Source organism: Pelodiscus sinensis, unplaced genomic scaffold (genome assembly GCF_049634645.1).
Source record: "Pelodiscus sinensis isolate JC-2024 unplaced genomic scaffold, ASM4963464v1 ctg35, whole genome shotgun sequence".
Taxonomy (NCBI): Eukaryota; Metazoa; Chordata; order Testudines; family Trionychidae; genus Pelodiscus; species Pelodiscus sinensis.
The window spans coordinates 4,833,290-4,851,387 of NW_027465908.1; the positions used below are offsets into that span (position 1 = coordinate 4,833,290).

Here is an 18,098-nt window from a genome sequence, read left to right on the forward strand (position 1 = left end):
GGGAAGTGGGCCCATTGAAAGGAGACTGGACCTGTGGATGCCTTGGGGGTCTGCAGCAAGGGCCTGCTTTGGGAAGCCCCCTCTTTGGAGGTGAATGTGGCAGCATTGAGACACCACCCAGAAGCAGGCGCAACAGACACTAACTGCAGAGTCGTGGGACGGCTGTCACAGATCTTGCACATGCATAAGATGATAGATCTGCAGGAGGGGGGGCAGTGGCATAGTGAGGGGGCCAGAGGGGTCAGTGTCCCCTGGGAGAAAAATAATATAAAATGTAGTTAAAAATAGATGTCACATGTTTTTAAAAGGAATCCCAGATCTCCTGTCTTTTGTCTATTTTTGTCTCTTTAGGCCCCCAGTTAAAATTTTCAAAAGCACTTAAGTGACTAAAGTCATTTTTGAAAACTGGACTTGGAAATCTAAGCTCAGATTTTCAAAGGTAATTAAGCTCCTAAAGAGACAGTTGCCAACTTGGATCTCCAAAAGATATCTATCTGATCTTTACACACCTTTGAAAATCTGGTCGTAAGTGTCCTAGTCAGTTCTGAACGTGAGATGTAGGAGCCCAGTCCTAATTCCTTCAGCTTTTTTTTTTTTTTTTAATTTGAACATTTATCTATACTAATTCCCCTCCTTTCTCTTTCACTAGCCAATAAATGCATGGATCAAAATTATGGGTGCTTTGTTAATATGCTGACTTGAGACTGGAAAGATTTCATATTGTCACATATGATTCCTGGTAACCCATCTCAAATATGAAAAACCACTTGATGGTAGCAGCTACCCCCCAAAATCTGTGTATTTGCATTTCTGGGGAAAGTTTTTGTAACCAGTGCCTGTAGTGGCAAGGTATATTTAAAGTCTTTGTGGGTCCCCACCTTCTGCACTTGGAGTGCCAGAGAAGGGGACTGCCCTGACAGAGACGAAGATAGGATGAGCCCCTAGAAAGCAGGCCTGAGATGCCTTTTATTTTTCATAGAATTGTTTAGGCCATCAGCTTCATTAAAATAGTACAGGTCCTTAAGTTTTAGCTCTTGGATGTGCAAATAAGAGGAATAAGGAATATAAACAGCAAAGAGCAACCATTCGAGCCAGAACATCTTGTGTCCGTATGTAAAAGAATCAATGCCAGCTGCTCTTTAGGTGAGGTTTTAAGAGGGCCTGATTCTCCTCTCGTGGACAGTGGTATAAATCAGGAATAACTGCACTGAAGTCAAAGAGGTTACACAGGAATCATCAGGGCTGTAGTCCTACGGGTACCTCTATGTCTACACAGCAAATCAAAGTGTGATTGCAGCATGACTACACATACCAATTTTCAGGGCCATGGGTGAGTAGATTACAGCCCGGCATAGCGCCGCAGTGCAGTCAGTGCATGCGCAGAGCAGTTTGCACATGCACAGCATGCTGAACCGCACAGCTGGCGAGCGGGGCTCGCCACAGCTTGGCGAACCCTGCCCATTGTAGCTGCAAATATCAGAGGTGTTGCGAGAGTGTTATGCACCCAGGGGCAAAGGAAAAATCTGCCCCCCTGCCGCCACCATGCAGCGGGGCCCCGAACCTGGCACACAGCTGAGCCCAATCCTGGGGGTGGGGAGAAAGCTTGTACCACGTCTTGCCCCACTCCCTCCAGTTTGGGGCCAGGCCCACGCATGCACTAACCTGCCGGCAGAGATGGAGGAGGGTCGGGCTGGGGTTGGAGAGGTGGGGAGTAGGCTCCAGCTGCCACCAGTGGGCAGAGGAGCAGGTGAGCTGAGGGATGACAGAGGAAGCGCCCTAAATTGGCGCCCCCCTGAGCATGGCACCTGGGGACAACTGTTCCCCCCCCCCCTTCGCTACACCACTGGCAAACCAGCCTGTCCCCAGCCATAATACACTGAGTCTTTGAGCTAAATCATTTGCATTCCTGGTGAATAAGGAAGTTTAAGTGGCTCTGGAGCTGCTAGCCCCCAAGCCTGCACTCTCCCTATTATGGTGCTACTCAAGATTAAGGCCCCAATCTGGTCTGGAGCAAAATGTGCCTGGAAACCCCACTAAGATCACAGGCTGGGAGCTCTATGTAAGCAACACCTGAGAATTGGTGTGTAAAGGACGAGGATGGTGACGTATAGAGATTTTCCTCTCCAGGATGGCAGTTCAAACCCACACATCTGCCACTGAGCTAATATCACACTAAACAGCGGTGGATTTGGCATAGTTCCTACTTCACTACAATTACCACAGACACACTTGGTTGGCTGTCTCCACACAGAAACCAAGGAACGATCAGGTATGGAGTCACAGTTCCTGCTAAGGTGTGCGCCTGCATGCACAAAAAATTCTTCCCCCACCCACCCCTTCTGGAGAGCCACGCGGGGCCAGTGACGGCATGATAAGGGAACCACTGGGGGCAACTGAGGCCATCTGGCAGGGGGCCGGGATCTGCCACAGCCGCATGATGGAAGCCTGCTCCGGTGGCCAGGGCTGCTGTGGAGTGCGGGGGTATAGCCTGTTCTGGCAGCTAGGGACAGGAATGGGACCTACTGCATGGTGGGGAGGGCAGGGTCTGCTCCAGCAGTCCTGTTCCCGACATGTCCCACGGGGGGAGTCCTATTACAGCAGGAGACAGAGACAGACACAGAGACAGAGAGACAGAGTGTGTGTGTGGTGCCACAGTGGTACCCACCAGAACAAGCACAAAGCACAAGACAAAAACTCACTCTGCTCATAGTTGGAAAATCTTAGCGGGAACACTGTATGTGGTCAGAACTTTCCCTGTGACTCCTAGCGATGGCTGAGGCATATCAACAGGTTGGTATGAGAAGGGGAATTTGCACTGCTACTATATTTGTTCTGTGGCTAAAAGACTCCAGCTCACATGGCCATCCAGGTGGCAACTTGCACTAGATTCACACAAAAGCTTCTTAAAAATCAACAACAACCACCCCCAAGCATCAGTTCTAATCTCAGCTGACTGGTAAAATCTCTTATTTTGCTAGCTGCAACTGCAGGAGGAAAGCAATGCCTTTTCAAACATGCACAAGCCTCCTAGGACATGAGTACCCTTCCTCTGGGAGTGAGCTTCCCAGCCCATGGGAAAGGAACTCTGGCTCTGCATCCTTGAAGGGAAATAGGGTGGAGAGGCAGGACTTTAAGACCCTGAGTCTCAAAACCTTTCCAGCTATTTTTAGAGCACAAGCATGAGCTCTGCTACCCTAAGCAAACATCGCTAAATTGTATCCATTAAGCTATAAACAATTTAAGAAGCCTTTCAATTTCCATAGCATTTCCTACCCTTAGGCACGTTCTCTCTCACTAAAAGCTTAGCCAATAAATAGGGCAGGGCATAGTTAAAGGAAGAGAGAAGAGACCTTGGTGAGGAGGAAGTAGGTTGTAGAGAAGAAAATAGGTGAGAAAGAGGGCAATCAGTGGGAGATTAATCTGTACTGGCCCGTTAGCTTGGAATACAGTATGTAGCTAGAAGGAAAGGGGTGAAAGAATGAAATAAGTGAGCAACTGAAATGATGTAGCTAGGATGCCACGTATTATTATCTGTGTTATTGTAGGGCCTAGGAGCCCTAGTCATGGACTTAGTACCCTATGACGGTTTCCCCCTCCCCATGCTTTATTAAATTGTCCAAAGCATCTTCATTGTCCATAAGAAGAAATATTTCATGTAACCTATCAATTTTAATGTCTGAATCTGCTGGGTCTGTATATCTTATTTTGGTATATACATATAGTACATGTATCACTTTTGTATGTAAATACAGGACTATGTAGCACTTTAAAGACTAACAAGACGGTTTATTAGATGATGAGCTTTCGTGGGCCAGACCCACTTCCTCAGATCAAATAGTGGAAGAAAATAGTCACAACCATATATACCAAAGGATACAATTTAAAAAAATGAACACATATGAAAAGGACAAATCACATTTCAGAACAGGAGGATGATGCGGGGGTGGGGGAAAAGGTAAATGTCTGTGAGTTAATGGTATTAGAGGTGATAATTAGGGAAGCTATCTTTGTAATGGGTAAGATAGCTAGAGTCTTTGTTGAGACCCCCGCGTAGAGTGTCGAATTTTAGCATGAATGACAGTTCAGAGGATTCCCTTTCAAGTGTAGATTTAAAAGGCTTCTGAAGCAGGATGCAGGTAATTAAGTTGTTGAGACAGTGTCCTTTTGTTTCAGCTACCCCAGACTAACACGGCTACATTTCTATCACTCTTGTATGTAAAGTTAGACATATGGGGTATGAAATGCTTTAAAATATGCAAATGAAACCATTCAGGGTGTTTCCAATGCTGAGATACCTTAATGACTGGGTGATCAACTTAACGACTTAAACAGCTTTCTTAGTCCATTAAGTCTAAGCATGGATTGGTTTTAGGAAGACATGTGACCACCCCAGGTCTCACCAAATAATTTTCTATGGAAGGTGGGAGAGAGAACAACTGGTTCCTGCCCAAAGCGGAATACATAAAACAATGGGAAGCTATCTGTCCCCTTGTCTTTGGCTGGCATGACACTCAAGAGAATAGCTGGGGACCTCGGGGAGGAAAAAAGATTTTCCCTGGCTTAAAGATTTGCCCCTTATTAAGAATAGCTTTAGGATAAGTTTGCAATAAGCTTTAGTGTTATTTATGTTAGAACTAGCTATGCATTTTCTTTTATTTTAAATTTGTAATTTCCTTTGCTCTGTCCATTTTCACTTGTAACCACTTAAAACCTACTGTTTGTACTTAATAAAAATTACTTTTATTTATCATCAAGCTCAGTGTAAATAATTGTTATTAGGGGGCAATTAGTGCATACATCAGAGGTGGGCAATAATTTTGGCAGTGGGGCCATTTATTTAATTTTGGTACATGGTCACTCCAAAATGAGATGAAAGAATTATCCATGAAATGATGTTTCCTGCCAACTTTGGGCACAAAATAAACCCAACTCTCAAACATGCCACAATAAAAATTATTGTAGTCTACATACCGATGTCCCGAGCTTGACAAACGGCAGCCAAAGCTGCTCGCCAGCCCCGCACTGTGCATGCGCAAGAGCTGCATTGCGCATGTGCATGCCGCCAGTAAACGGGGCACGTGGCTGAAATCTACTCGCCACGGGCAAGTAGATGCTATAGTTTGTCGAGCCGCACCGATGTCCACTGCTGAAGACAAAGAAGTGGAAAGGTTCTATGAAGAACTTGATAGCATTGAAGTTGCTAAGCCCCACCGTATATGTTGTTTTAGTCTGAAGAATCCTAAGGTGGGTATTGGGGGGGGGGAGGAGGGGAAATCAAGAAAACTACACCAGACAATATGGTTCAATATGAGAAATGAAAGAAGTCAAAGGCTGGCTGACTATGCAGAAGCCTCACATCTTGAATACCTTCTTCAAGAAGAGGGTTGGAAGGCAATGGACTTGGCAAGCACCAAATGATGTAATAAGAAATGAAACTGATTATGTCCTGGTCGACAAGAGGCGACTGGTTACAGATATAACAGTCATTCTGGAATTGGCCGTCTGTAGACACAGTCAGATCATCAACTGGTTAGAGTGAGACCCAAAATAATCATCATATGGGAAGAAAGGAGAAGAGTGAGAGTTAGGCAATGCATGTGGATACAACAGTTCCACTCAGATCTGTTTAAGGATGCTGTTGACTCTGAGTTGTGGGAAATGGATGAGCCCGAAGATACTGATTCCGACTGCTATCACTTTTTAGCGAAGTTCATCAAATGTAAAACTGCTGCTATTGTAAAGAAGCCTAAGGAGCCCAGAAACTCTCTTCCCGGCAAACACTTGGTGTTCTTGCTAAACGGAGAGAGATGACAGCCAAGGGCAATACTAGCCTGGAATATAAGCTCGTCTGCAAAATGTTGAGGAGAAAGATGACAGAAGATTATGAGCAGTATCGCCTTGCAAAACAGTAAACGGCAGTTGAAGAGAAAACAAGTCTGCAAAGAGCTCGGCGTGAAATCCAGTTACGCCAAACTCTTCCAAGTGCATTTGTTAACGAAGAAGGTGGAAGAATGACAAACAGACATGAAATGGAGCAGATATGCCGGTATGGTGGCAGCAGCCCCTCAGAAGATGAAGTTGGGAAGAGCGGCAGTTTTAGACCAAGTACACATAGAAGAACTTCGTGCGGGAGGTGATATACTCTTAAAAGCCCTTCGTGAAAGATTCTCAAGGTACATTAAAAAGGGCAGAATCCCAAAGGATTGGAAGAGATTGCAAACTGTTCTTCTGCTGAAAAAAAGGCAATCGAGAAGACATTCACAACTATCGACCCATTTGCCTGTTTCCTCATCTTTATAAGGTCTTTATGAGACTTATCCTTCCCCTACTGAAGGATCAGAGACATGAGACGGGAACAGGCAGGTTTTCGTAGGGGACTCTCGACAACGGACCACATTTTTGTAGTCGCATAGATGACCAAAAGGTGTAGAGAGTACAAGATCCCACTATACTTGTTATTCATTGACTTTAAAAAAGCCTTTGACTCAGGATTAGGCTTTGTACAAACAGAAAAGACGACAGTCCCTGATCCAGAGGGCTCACAATTTAATTAATTTCCTTACCATAAGGAGAGTCTTCAATGTTGTCATAAAGTCTGCTGTAACCTCTGACCTCTGCAAAGAAGAGTGCTACAGTGGGGATACTCATCCAGGGCAGTGATTGGACAGCATATTTTATCTCGAGCTGCACCTGATTCTAAATATAAAAGCAGACAGGTTTAATTTTACAAGCAAAAACTATAAAATTAGTATGAGCCTTCATGAAAATGCCAGCGTCTTCCACAGAACAGGAAGAGCACATGTACTAGCCACTTAATGCCTGCTTCTGCACCAATTAAACTACTCACAATACCTTCCCTACTGTCCACAACACCTAGAGTACCACCCTTCTAATGAGAATCAATCATGCTCTGTCATGAGAGAGCAATTCATTATCCACCATCAGTTCAGTCGTGCTGATAGTTGTCTTTTGCTGTGTCACAAAGTTTCTCATCAAGGAAGTGACACTCTCTGTCCTTTACTATCTCTGCTCCTCTCCCTGCCTTTAAATACACAAGGCTTCCATCCTAATGTATTTTTGGCAGAAGTACTGTTGGCCTCATAGAAATGCTGGTCTGGAAGTGGCCTCAAAAGAAAAGTTAATTTATAATCATCCCTCTGTCTCTTTCCACTCATCATCATTTGTGTTCCTAAGGTGAAGTTTCATGTTTGCATAATTTAATGTAGCATTCAAGGGTGCTTTTTGTGTATTTTTGATTATTTGATAGCCAGTAGGCGTTGGAGAAAATGATCACAAGGTTATGAAGTGGCCAGCCCTGAGTTCTAATTTGGGTTTATTCACTGACTTAATATTTAGTTTTGGGGCACTTAAATTCTGCATCAATTTCCCCAGCTATCCTATGGTGACAACTACCTCTCCCAGGGATTTTGTACAGTATGTTATGAACATCTCAGGGGACTGAAGGGAGGTTATTTGTAACTTTGAACAAAAAATTACAGCTGAATTGGCTTAATTCAGCTTTGAAATTTTACTATGCAGGAAAAAATGCTGCTTTCAATCACCTTTTAAACACAGAAGCAGTTTCCTTATCAATTTTTTCTTTAGACTGCCCTCCCCCTTTTAGAGGTTTATGTTTAACAAGGTAACTTTTGTGTTTCCTTTCAGAAGGGGAAGGAGGAGGGCAGGTCTTTACTACTGTTTGATTGCATATTTCTGGTTCCATATGAGATGTGTAGTTGCTTGACTCTTTCATACCTTTGAGGTTCTACTGTAGCATACGTGCTGTTGTTTTAAAGCACAATGGAAATTGTTACTTAAGGCCCTAGTCCTCTTTTAGGATGGACTGCATGGATCTCACAAACAAAAGAAGGCAGACTCCATGTGGAGCCTCTAAATAGTTATCACCATATCCAAATAGTTGAAGTGCTAAGCATAGCTAGCCTTTACTCATCCAGGAATAGGAATTCTGAAGAGGTAAATTCAATCTGCCACAAAACTGGCAAGTTGTTAAACTAGGCAATAGATGAAATTCTGCTCACCTCTAGAAACTGGGGGTGTTGCTCCAGAGTGTGATCAAAAACCAAGTAGTAACTCAAAGTTCCAAACAGCAAATAAAGCACGAGTGCACCAACATTTGTTACAATAAGGAGACTGATGATCTGTCGAAAGGGTTCGTCCTCTGGCCACGTGGCTGGATACACATATGGTGTAAAAAAGTTGTAATCTACATAGTTCAGGACTAGATCCATTGTTATATCTAAACAACATAAAAAGCGTATTAATAATCTGCATCACAGTTACATGTTAATAGCATAAAACAAAACAATTCTACCTGTTCCAAACCCAGGATAAATGTGTGTCTTTAATCTGTATGTACTTGGATAATCAAAAACCAATGCCATGTGTCTGTTGTAAACAGTAGCATATTTGAATTCTACAGTGTTTCAAGTATATCCCTTATAAATAACACACAACATATTCCATGCTTGTGAGAAGGCAGCGTGACAGTTGTAGAGGAATCAGAAGCTCTGTTTATCTTCACAAAACAGGTACAGACAGAGGCTGTCTAGACTGCAGGCTTCTTTCAGAAGCAGCTTTTCCGGAAGAGATCTTCTGGAAAAGCTTATTTTGAAATAGAGTGTCCACATGCAAAAAGTGCAACGAAGTAGTGATGTGCTTTTTCGAAAGATAGCGTCCAGTAAGTGTGGACACGCTCTCGCATGTAAGGCTGCCTGGAACCAGTCCAGGCAGTTGCTTCTGGGTGCTGTTGCCTAAGGCTAGCTGAGACACTTGCTTAAAAGGACCCCCTAGGACGCCATTTTTCTGCTTCTGCTGTGTGCTCGCTACCTCTCCGAGGGACAGCAAAGCTTTAGCAATGCACACTCTGGTTGCCCTGCTTCGGGACACCAGAGCACGCTTCTTGCCATGGAACTGGGGCTGCCTCTAGGCATGCAATGGCCCCACACTAACATGCTGCAGCTTCTGCAGCACATTGTGCAGACTGCCTTCGTGGTCCTGCCTGAGCTCACGTCAGAGCTCATCAGCGAGACCCTCTGCCAGGATGCAGGAGCAATACCCCAGCAACCGCACCCTACGGTAGAGTGCGTTTGGAGCCTAGACACCAGTTCCCACTGGTGGGACCGACGGGTGATAGAGCATTGGGATGATCAGCAGTGGCACAACCAGCAGTGGCCCTAAAACTTCCACATGAGGAAGGCCACCTGGCTGGCTCACCCCTGCCTCCAACGACAGGACACCCGGATGCAGGAGGAGGTGGAGAAGGAAATGCTGGTTCAGGGGAGGGGGCTCCAGGCCGGGCAGTGTTGGGGTCAGATGGAGGGTTAGGGTACTAAGCAAGCCACAGACTTCTGGATGTGAGGGTTCAGGAATTTGGGCTGGGGTATGTGAGGGGCTCAGGGCAGGGGGTTCCAGTGTATGACAGACTCAGATGTAGGGTCTGGGGGAAAGGGGAGCGCAGGCGTGTTATGATGCTGTGGCCAGGTGGGGGCTTGGCCCCAATTGGGGGTTTGTTGGCCAGGCTTCATTTTCAAATAAAATACTGTGTCAAACACAAAACGTTTCTACGTTGTCTTTATTTCTGAGAAGGGCAGGGAACCTTTTTGAGTCAAGAGTCACTGACCCACAGAAAAGTCAGTTGGGGCCACACAAGTGAGATGCAAAAAAATCCTCCTCCAATCCCCCCCCCCAAGCTCCACTAATGTGGCCCCAACTGTGTTGGTGGGAGCAGGGGACACAGTACTGGGGAAGGGTGCTACGGCAGGGTGCCAGTGGGGACCGGTTTCTGAGGCTGGGGAGTGGGGAACAAGGGTGTGGGGAGTGGGGAACAGGGGGGCACCCGCCTCCTCCCAGGATTCTCCCCGCCCCCCCGGGAAGCCGGCACATGCCTCCCGCGGCCAGCCAAACCCCCGCAGGCACCTGCCCCGGGGCCAACCCCCCACTCCCGGGGCACAGCCAAACCCCCGCAGGCACCTGCCCCGGGGCCAACCCCCCACTCCCGGGGCACAGCCAAACCCCCGCGGGCACCTGCCCTGGGGTCAACCCCCCCCTCCGGCATCGCACCCGGCACGCCACAGAGCTGTGGGAGAGGAGCAGTCAGTGCACTTCTGGAACCCCCAGAAGTGGCACGAAGCTGCAGGCAGGACTTCCGTCCACCCCAGGAAAACCCTACCAAATTTGCAGAGGAATTTTTGCTAGTGTGCAATGCCTATGAACCCTCTGAAGCAGACCTCCTGCAACTGTGTAAGCTACTTATAACCCCTAGCAAGCAAAAAAAAAGAAAAAGAATGGCTCCTGATAGCAAATTGGCCCACCACTGAGCATCCTTCTGATTTGCCAGACACTGGTCCTGACGCTGCCTACTGGAACAAATGTAAGAATCAAGCTAAGTGCCTGCATGAGGCCATTCCCCAAGTATGAACTCCAAAAACCAACTGGACGGCCATACATTGCTGTAAACAGCAACAGAGAAAAAACCCAGGCAACTATCACACAGACTGACTGATGGGTTTGTTTGTTTGGTTGGTTTTTTGGGGTTTTTTTTTTGGGGGGGGGGGGGTTTGCAACATTCTGGTATACAGCAACCAGGTGAAAATGGACAGGGCGCCCTGGCGCATGCGTTTGTTAATGGCTTCCTACCTGCTATTAGCAGTATGTTAAAGCAAATAAGTGTTGGATGGGAGGTCAAGACCATGGACAAATTGCAAGCAGTGGCAGAGCATTGCCACCGCACTCTAAAAAGAAAGAGGAGCAGTCCTCACAAAAGTTAATGGCTCTGCAAATACAGCATTATTCAGGGCAGGGCAGACAGTACCGGGAACGGGGAGGGTACCAAGAACGGGGATGAGGTCAGAGAAGGGGTCATGGCACTGGGTTTTTGGGATTTAAAGGTTTCAGCTCCGCTCATATCCACCCTGTGGGAACAAGGCATTATTGTCCCCTGTTCCAGCCCCTGTAACACCCCTATCCTCCCAGTTCGAAAAGGTTGATGGGAAATCATGGCTGTTTGTTCAGGATCTTTGAGCCATTAACTGCATTGTTGTTCCCACCTTTCCTGTAATCCCTAACCCAGCAACTATTCTGGCTTCTATCATGCCAGACGCAACTCATTTTACTGTTGTTGATCTGTGTTCTGCTTTCTTTCTGTCCCAGGTAACACAGGTCCAATATGTAAATGATCTGCTCCTCTGTTCTCCTTCATTATCGGCCTCAGAAACTGACTCTTTAGTGCTTCTCACTGCCCCCCACCTTAGGGTTACCTAACTACTGTAAACCTTTTACTCTTTTCTGCCACGAGCAATCTGGTTGTGCACTTGGGGCTCTTACTCAGGAGCATGGTGGAAAAAAAATCGTCCAGTGGCTTATTTCTCTGCCACCTTGGAACCCCGTTGCCCAGGGTTTACCGCTCCCACCCCCCCCCCCCCCAGCCTGCGTGCTGTGGCTGCTGCGGCACGCCTAGTGAGTCCCTTGTCCTCTGCTCTCCTCTTTCTCTCATGATCCCCCGCTCCATAGAAACTCTCCTGCTACAATGTAATACAGCTCACCTTTCCTCCGCCCGCCTCACTAGGTATGCAGTTGAACCCTGCCGCTCTCCTTCCTCTGTCCGATGACAGTGAACCCCACGACTGCCTTGCAGCTGTCTCTGCTGTCACCGTCCCACGCCCCGACCTTTCTGATGTCCCTCTCTCAACTCCGACCTTGCGTTATTCACTGACGGTTCCTGCTTTCGAGAGAGACACGGTCGTCTCCTTGCAGGATACGCTGGGGTATCGCTCTCTGAAGCCCTAGAAGCTGCGCCGTTACCTTCTGTGACAGCGCAAGTCGCTGAACTAGTTGCCCTAACCCGCACTTGCTTTCTGGCTGAGGGGCGCTCCGCCACCATTTCTACTGATTCTCGTTACGCTTTTGGGGTTGTACATTGCTGCTCTCCTGTATGCAGTTTTACTCCCATCTGCATTAGCTATTAAGTGCCCTGGCCACTCCACAGCAGATACTGATGTTGCTAAGGGTAATACTGCCATAGAACCTTCCCCAGGTGCATTTCTCGGTTCCCTTTCTGTTTCTGTACCACCGCCGTCCCTTTCTGCCCTCACCCTGCTCCAAGACCCTGCCCCAGAAGCAGAAAAAGACTCCTGGGTCACTCAGGGTTGCTCTCTACACCCCGATTCCCGTCGGTGCTCGCCTACTGGTACCTTTGTGGCCCCCTTTTCACTCTACCCCTCTCTGGCCACCCTGCTTCACGATGTTTCGCATGTCGGAAAGGAGGGGATGGTCTCTGCTGTAACTAAGGCAGGATGGTGAGCCCCACATTTCAGCTGTTTTGCAGCCCGCCACTGTACCGCCTGTACCACTTGCCAAAACTACAATGTTGGCAAACCTGTAAAGGTAGCTCACGGGTTCTGGGGCCTGCCCCAAGCACTGTTCTTGCATTGGCAGCTTGATTTTGTACAAATGCCTAAGTGTCAACGATATGAATTTATTCTGGTTATGGTATGCTTATTTTCAGGTTGGATTAAAGTCTTTCCTTGTCGCAAAGCTGATTCACTGTCTGTTGCCAAATGTTTGTTAAATCATATTATGCCTGCCAAAGGAACTCCTGCCACTCTGTCCAGTGACCGGGGTACACATTTTACTGGACAACTTGTTCAGCACCTGGATCGTGTGTTACATGTCACACACCTGCTGCACTGTCCCTACCATCCCAAAGACATAGATTAAGTCCTTTTGAAATTGTTTATGTGAACAATGGCTACCATTAATCCAGTCCCAGACTTGCACTTGACTCACAGTACACTCCTTCAGTACTGCAAGTCACTTCCATTCACAGGTTCAAGCTGCCTGGCCGACGGAACCCAACTCTGATGCCGGCCATGCTCTCGAGACAGATGATTGGCTCTACGTATAACACCACCAACAAAAACACGCCCTGGAACCCCGGTGGAAGGGCCCGCATCAGGTGCTGCTCACTGCCCAGACGGCTGTTAAGCTATCCGGCATCACAGCATGGATACAGGCTTCGCAGTGTAAGAAGGCACCACCCCCAACAGACCAATCATCGCCTCAGGACCATGCAGAGTCAATTTTGACTCCAGAAGAAGACGTAGAGGAACAGCCTGCAATACCTTACAACCTACGTTCGCGTAAGGATTGCCTGAAGCAGACGAGGACCAAAAGGAAGGCCCAAGAAGAAGCAGTAGAGAGCCTAGCGCCTGCTGCCTGGTGGACATAAAACCGTGACTGCTGTTCCCTCAGTGGAGGTTGTCAGAACCAAAAGGGTCTTGCCTCCAACATGTGCCTCTAGTGGGGCCTGTTCCTCGGCCACTGGTGTCTTAAGGTTTGTGGAATCCACAATGACAATTCTTTTATCCACCAGCAAGTATGGATCGCTCAGACCCTTAATATCTCTAATTGCTGGGTCTGCAGCCACATCCCAGCCCACTCACAAGCTGGTTCCTGTCTTGGCAATCCCACTTAATTCCCCAGGCCTCACCCGTTAAACAAGACATGGAACAGTAATGACACTTGGGAAGCAGTGGGAATAAATGTATCTAGATGGATAAGTGTGGAGGAGGAAAAAGGTCACTGGTGTTGGGTGTGTAATGAGACGGGGCTGAATCTGGGGAGGAGCAGATGTCTCCAGCATATTGTAACAACAGTACAATCTTTCAATGCCATGCAAATAACACCACTCCCTGTAAGGAGAATCACCGTGTGCCCTTCGGGGGATATTACTCCACCTTTTTAGAAACCTATATGGCAAAGGGGTGCAACCGACCCTTCCCAGCTTTGATAGGGCATCAGTGGGTCTGCGGGACAAAAGCCTATACCAGGTTACCAGTTAACTGGTCAGGTATCTGTTATCCCGCCCAACTTTTCCCACAATTCCGAGTGTTAGAGTCCTTCCCACGAGAACACCTCCGTAATTTTAGGCGAAAAAGGAGGGACCTGTGCTCTCATTGGCAAAGAATGTTGTGTATATATACACACACCTGACAACACCAATGATGTAATAGATTGCGCTAGCCACTTGGAACAGATTGCATACCTTCCCCACGAAGAGCCAAGCTCCCTGTGGAAATGGCTAAGTAACTTGTCCAATTTCTCTGGCATAGGAAACTGGTTGTTTCAGGGAGCCCTGACTATCCTATTTAGGATCTTAATGATTTTTGTATGTTTTCTGTTAATCTCCTGTTGTATCAAAAAATGTGCAAGTCATGTCACAGACATGTCCCCTCACCAGAGTGCTAATCTGATGATTTTAAATAGCATTGATTAACAGATAGACAAAGAACAGTTAATGCAAGGAACCCAGTAATTGTTGGTCATAGGCGTGGCTTGACCAAAAGAAGGGATTGTGAAAGTAGAAAGAATTATACTATAAGAGAAAAATGAATTATGCTGTAATAATTGAATAAGTTGAAGGAATAGTGTTTGTCTCTGAACAGGAAGAAGAAAAGTATGTTAATGTTGTTTGTAGGAATGCAGATTACAAAGTGCTAGCCAGAGTTAATAGGAAAAGGAACATTAGGTGTTAGGGAAAAAATTGAGATAACCAAGCAATTGGACAGGAGATTGCTGTGTGCTTGATGTGGAAATGAAAATACTTGAGTAGCCTCACACTAATTATGTGAAGTTTTGCCCCTCTTTTAATCCTGTTACTTTTGGCTTTCTTTTGACTGTATAAATCAAGGGGTTTGAACCTTGTAGGGCGCTCACATTTTCTGAATGCATTTTAGCAGAGCTTTGCTGAATAAACAGAGCGGTCTGACAAATCTGAGTCCTGTCTGACTTTGACAATTTGGAGGTTCCACCGAGATGGCAACCATCTTCGCTGAGGCTGTGTGATCAGACCTGATCTTTGTTCAGACCCCAGCTACCTTACCCATTACAAAGATAGCTTCCCCAATTATCACCTCTAATACCATTAGCTCACCTTTCCCCACCTCTAATATTAACTCACAGGCATTCACCTTCCTTACCCCCCCCCCCTCGCATCTGCCTTCTGTTCTGAAATGTGATTTGTCCTTTTCACATGTGTTCATTTTTCTAAATTGTATCCTTTGGTATATATGGTTGTGACTATTTTCTTCCACTATTTGATCTGAGGAAGTGGGTCTGGCCCACGAAAGCTCATCATCTAATAAACCATCTTGTTAGTCTTTAAAGTGCTACATAGTCCTGTATTTTGTTTCCAGATTACTGTACCTCTTTCAGGAGTCTAATCTGCCTCACATATACCAAATTTCACTTTATTTAAGCTGCTTAGTTACAAAATTAGACATAAAACCACAAAATATCACAGCACCCTGCTACTGGAAAAAAAGTTTTTTGTCTATGAAATTTGTTTGTGTGTGTGCTTTTTACAGTTTCTTGTAAATCAAGGCAAATATCTAGATGAGTTCATTTACTCCCTGGAAGACCCACCAAGGGCATATATACCTCTGGTTGAAAACCACTGCTGGACAAGATCACAAAAAAAAATTGGCATTGTGGCTTTAAACTATAAGTTGCATTATATTAATAAATTAGTTTAAATAATTGTTTGTGTAAGATTGCAGCTTGAACTTCCTTCCTTCCCAGTCAGTGTGTCTCACAAACTTCCCCTGATAGTTCATTTTAAAGGGACCTAACATCCATAAGCCCCTTTTGAAGTTGCAGCCCCAAATATATGCCATGAAGAACTTTCCTCTCTTTTACCAAAATTATGATTCACTAGGACACACACAAAATTTTAAACTATGGCCTGGAGTGGCTCATGATGTCCCTGGCTTCTCTGCTGAGGCTGCTAGTTGTAAACAGCAGATCCAAAATTTGTTAAAGTTCAAAATTTGTTTTTGAACACACAAAATTTTCACCTATTTTTGACCAGCTCTTATAATAAATGCTCCTAATTACTGGAGAGCTGGACATTTTAATCTATTGATAGGAAAGTGCTATTTAAGAACTATGCAACTTAGCTGCAGCTGTAACAATCCCAAAATATTAGAAGAGACAAGGTGGGTAAAAAAATGGGCATTATTATTATTTTTATTAGTGGTGTTGGATAGCCTGGTCAAGGATCCCTCTGTGCTAAATGCAATATAAACACAGAAGAAAAGAGCTTACAATCTAAATAAGAATTGAGTAAAATCACCAAGTCATTTCACAGTAGGGATGTAAGTGACTAGTCCGCTTCCCCACACCTTGGTGCCTCTATCAGAGACAGGCAGCGAGGGGGGGAAGCTGACTTAAAAGCTAGTTCCTCCCAGTACCATATGGGGGAGAGAGACAGGTAAGGCAGGTGGGGGGACCAGACATGGCACCTCTGCTTTTTAAATGTATTAAGAGCTGCTAGACTCTTAATACACTTGAAAAGCAGGGGGGGGGGGGGGGGAGCCAAGAATCAGCTGTCCTAGCTTCCTCCAAGTCCCCTCTGCTGCGCCTCTGCTTTTTAAATGTATTAAGAGGTAGCACAGAGACACAGCAGGGTTAGCTCACAAGCCAGTTGGGAGCTACAGTTTTTCCCCCCTTACCCAACTAATTGAGTAGTCGGTGGAAATGCCATCAACTACTTGATTAGCTGATTACCCATAATTTAACATCCCTATTTCACAGAACAAATGAAACCAAGTAGAAAGGGCCAGCTGTTTACTCTTCAGCACTGATCCATCAAATCCAAAGGCACTGCAGGCGTGAGTAACTCTCACCAGTCAGGTGTTTGCAGTCTCACGGAGGGAAGCTGATTTTTCTCAAGAATGACCCTGGCCAGATTAGACGAATGACGGTTTAGACATTTAAAACAAAAAACAAGAAACAATGTTTCCCTCTTGTGACAAGATCCTGCGGGACTCGCTCCAGAGCAGAGGGCGCGTTACCTGCAAGTGTCCCTCGCCATCTGCAAAGGACTAAGTACAAGTCAGAGAGGATGCGCACAGCAGCCCCCAGCCCCCTCCTGCGCTGTCCCCCGAATGGGAGAGGGAGGTAAGAGGAGCTGGGGGGATGGACAATCTCTACCCAGCTCACTAATGCACATGCTGGGGGGTGCACCCCCCTCAACTTCGCCCCTCCCCCTCTGCACCCCGCCCGCTTCCTACCTGCAGCGCGCGCCCCAGGGAGCAGCTGGCCCGAGCTCGCTGCGAAGGGCTCTGGGCAGGGATGGGCGTGGCCACTCCAGCTGCCCTCAGCCCCACCTGGCCAGGCAGGGAGGCGGGGCTTCGCTGTAGCCCGATGAAGCGTCAGCGCAGCGCCCGGCTCGCGCGAGGCTGACGAGTGGCGTGACGCAGGAGGCGCGCGGTCGAGTGGCCGCAGCGCTCCGGGATAGGTGAGCGCTGGCCCCGCCCCAGCTCGCGCCCACGTGGGTGTGCCAGGCTTTAGCGGCCCCTGGCGCGCTGTAGGTCCTGCCGCCTGCGCGCGCCCCCTCTGCTCAGCCAAAGCGCCCTCCTGGCGCGGGGGCCTGCGCGCAATTTTTAGACTTGTTATAGGTGCATGGGGGCGCTCGGCACCTGTATGCGGCTTAAAATGCATGCAAAGCCGGCAGCCCCAGACGCAGGAACCAGAGCAGTAAAATATCCCCTTTTCTGGCATTGCATTTCATGCTCTCACCTCACAATGTGCACACCCTGAGATCACTAACAACATTACACAATCTCGGAGAGTAGTTAGTCTGTATCTTCAAAAATAATTTGTGGATAACCGTTAGTCTACTTTGTTAGGGTGTGTCTAGACTACATGCCTCCTTCGACGGAGGCATGTAGATTAGCCAGATTGGAAGAGGGAAATGAAGCCGCGATTAAAATAATCGCGGCTTCATTTAAATTTAAATGGCTGCCCCGATCTGCTGATCAGCTGTTTGTCGGCAGATCGGGGGAGTCTGGACGCGATGCGCCGACAAAGAAGCCTTTCTTCATCGGCACAGGTAAACCTGGTTTCACGAGGCTTACCTGTGCCGATGAAGAAAGGCTTCTTTGTCGGCGCATCGCGTCCAGACTCCCCCGATCTGCCGACAAACAGCTGATCGGCAGATCGGGGCAGCCATTTAAATTTAAATGAAGCCGCGATTATTTTAATCGCGGCTTCATTTCCCTCTTCCGATCTGGCTAATC

General features: G+C 46.9%; 1 protein-coding gene across 1 annotated transcript in view; it reads right to left on the bottom strand.

Annotated features, from left to right (window-relative positions):
* LOC142824430 (lathosterol oxidase-like) overlaps window positions 1–17,264 on the bottom strand; it is a 31,786-nt gene extending 14,522 nt beyond the window's left edge. Inside the window, exons 1-3 of the mRNA XM_075916375.1 lie at window positions 17,091–17,264; window positions 8,040–8,257; window positions 6,564–6,696 (exon numbers count right to left, since the gene is read on the bottom strand). Of these exons, the coding sequence (XP_075772490.1) occupies window positions 6,564–6,696; window positions 8,040–8,249 (343 nt within the window). The 5' untranslated portion in view covers window positions 8,250–8,257; window positions 17,091–17,264. The remainder of the gene's footprint in view (window positions 1–6,563; window positions 6,697–8,039; window positions 8,258–17,090) is intronic.
* Between the last annotated feature and the right edge of the window lie 834 nt (window positions 17,265–18,098).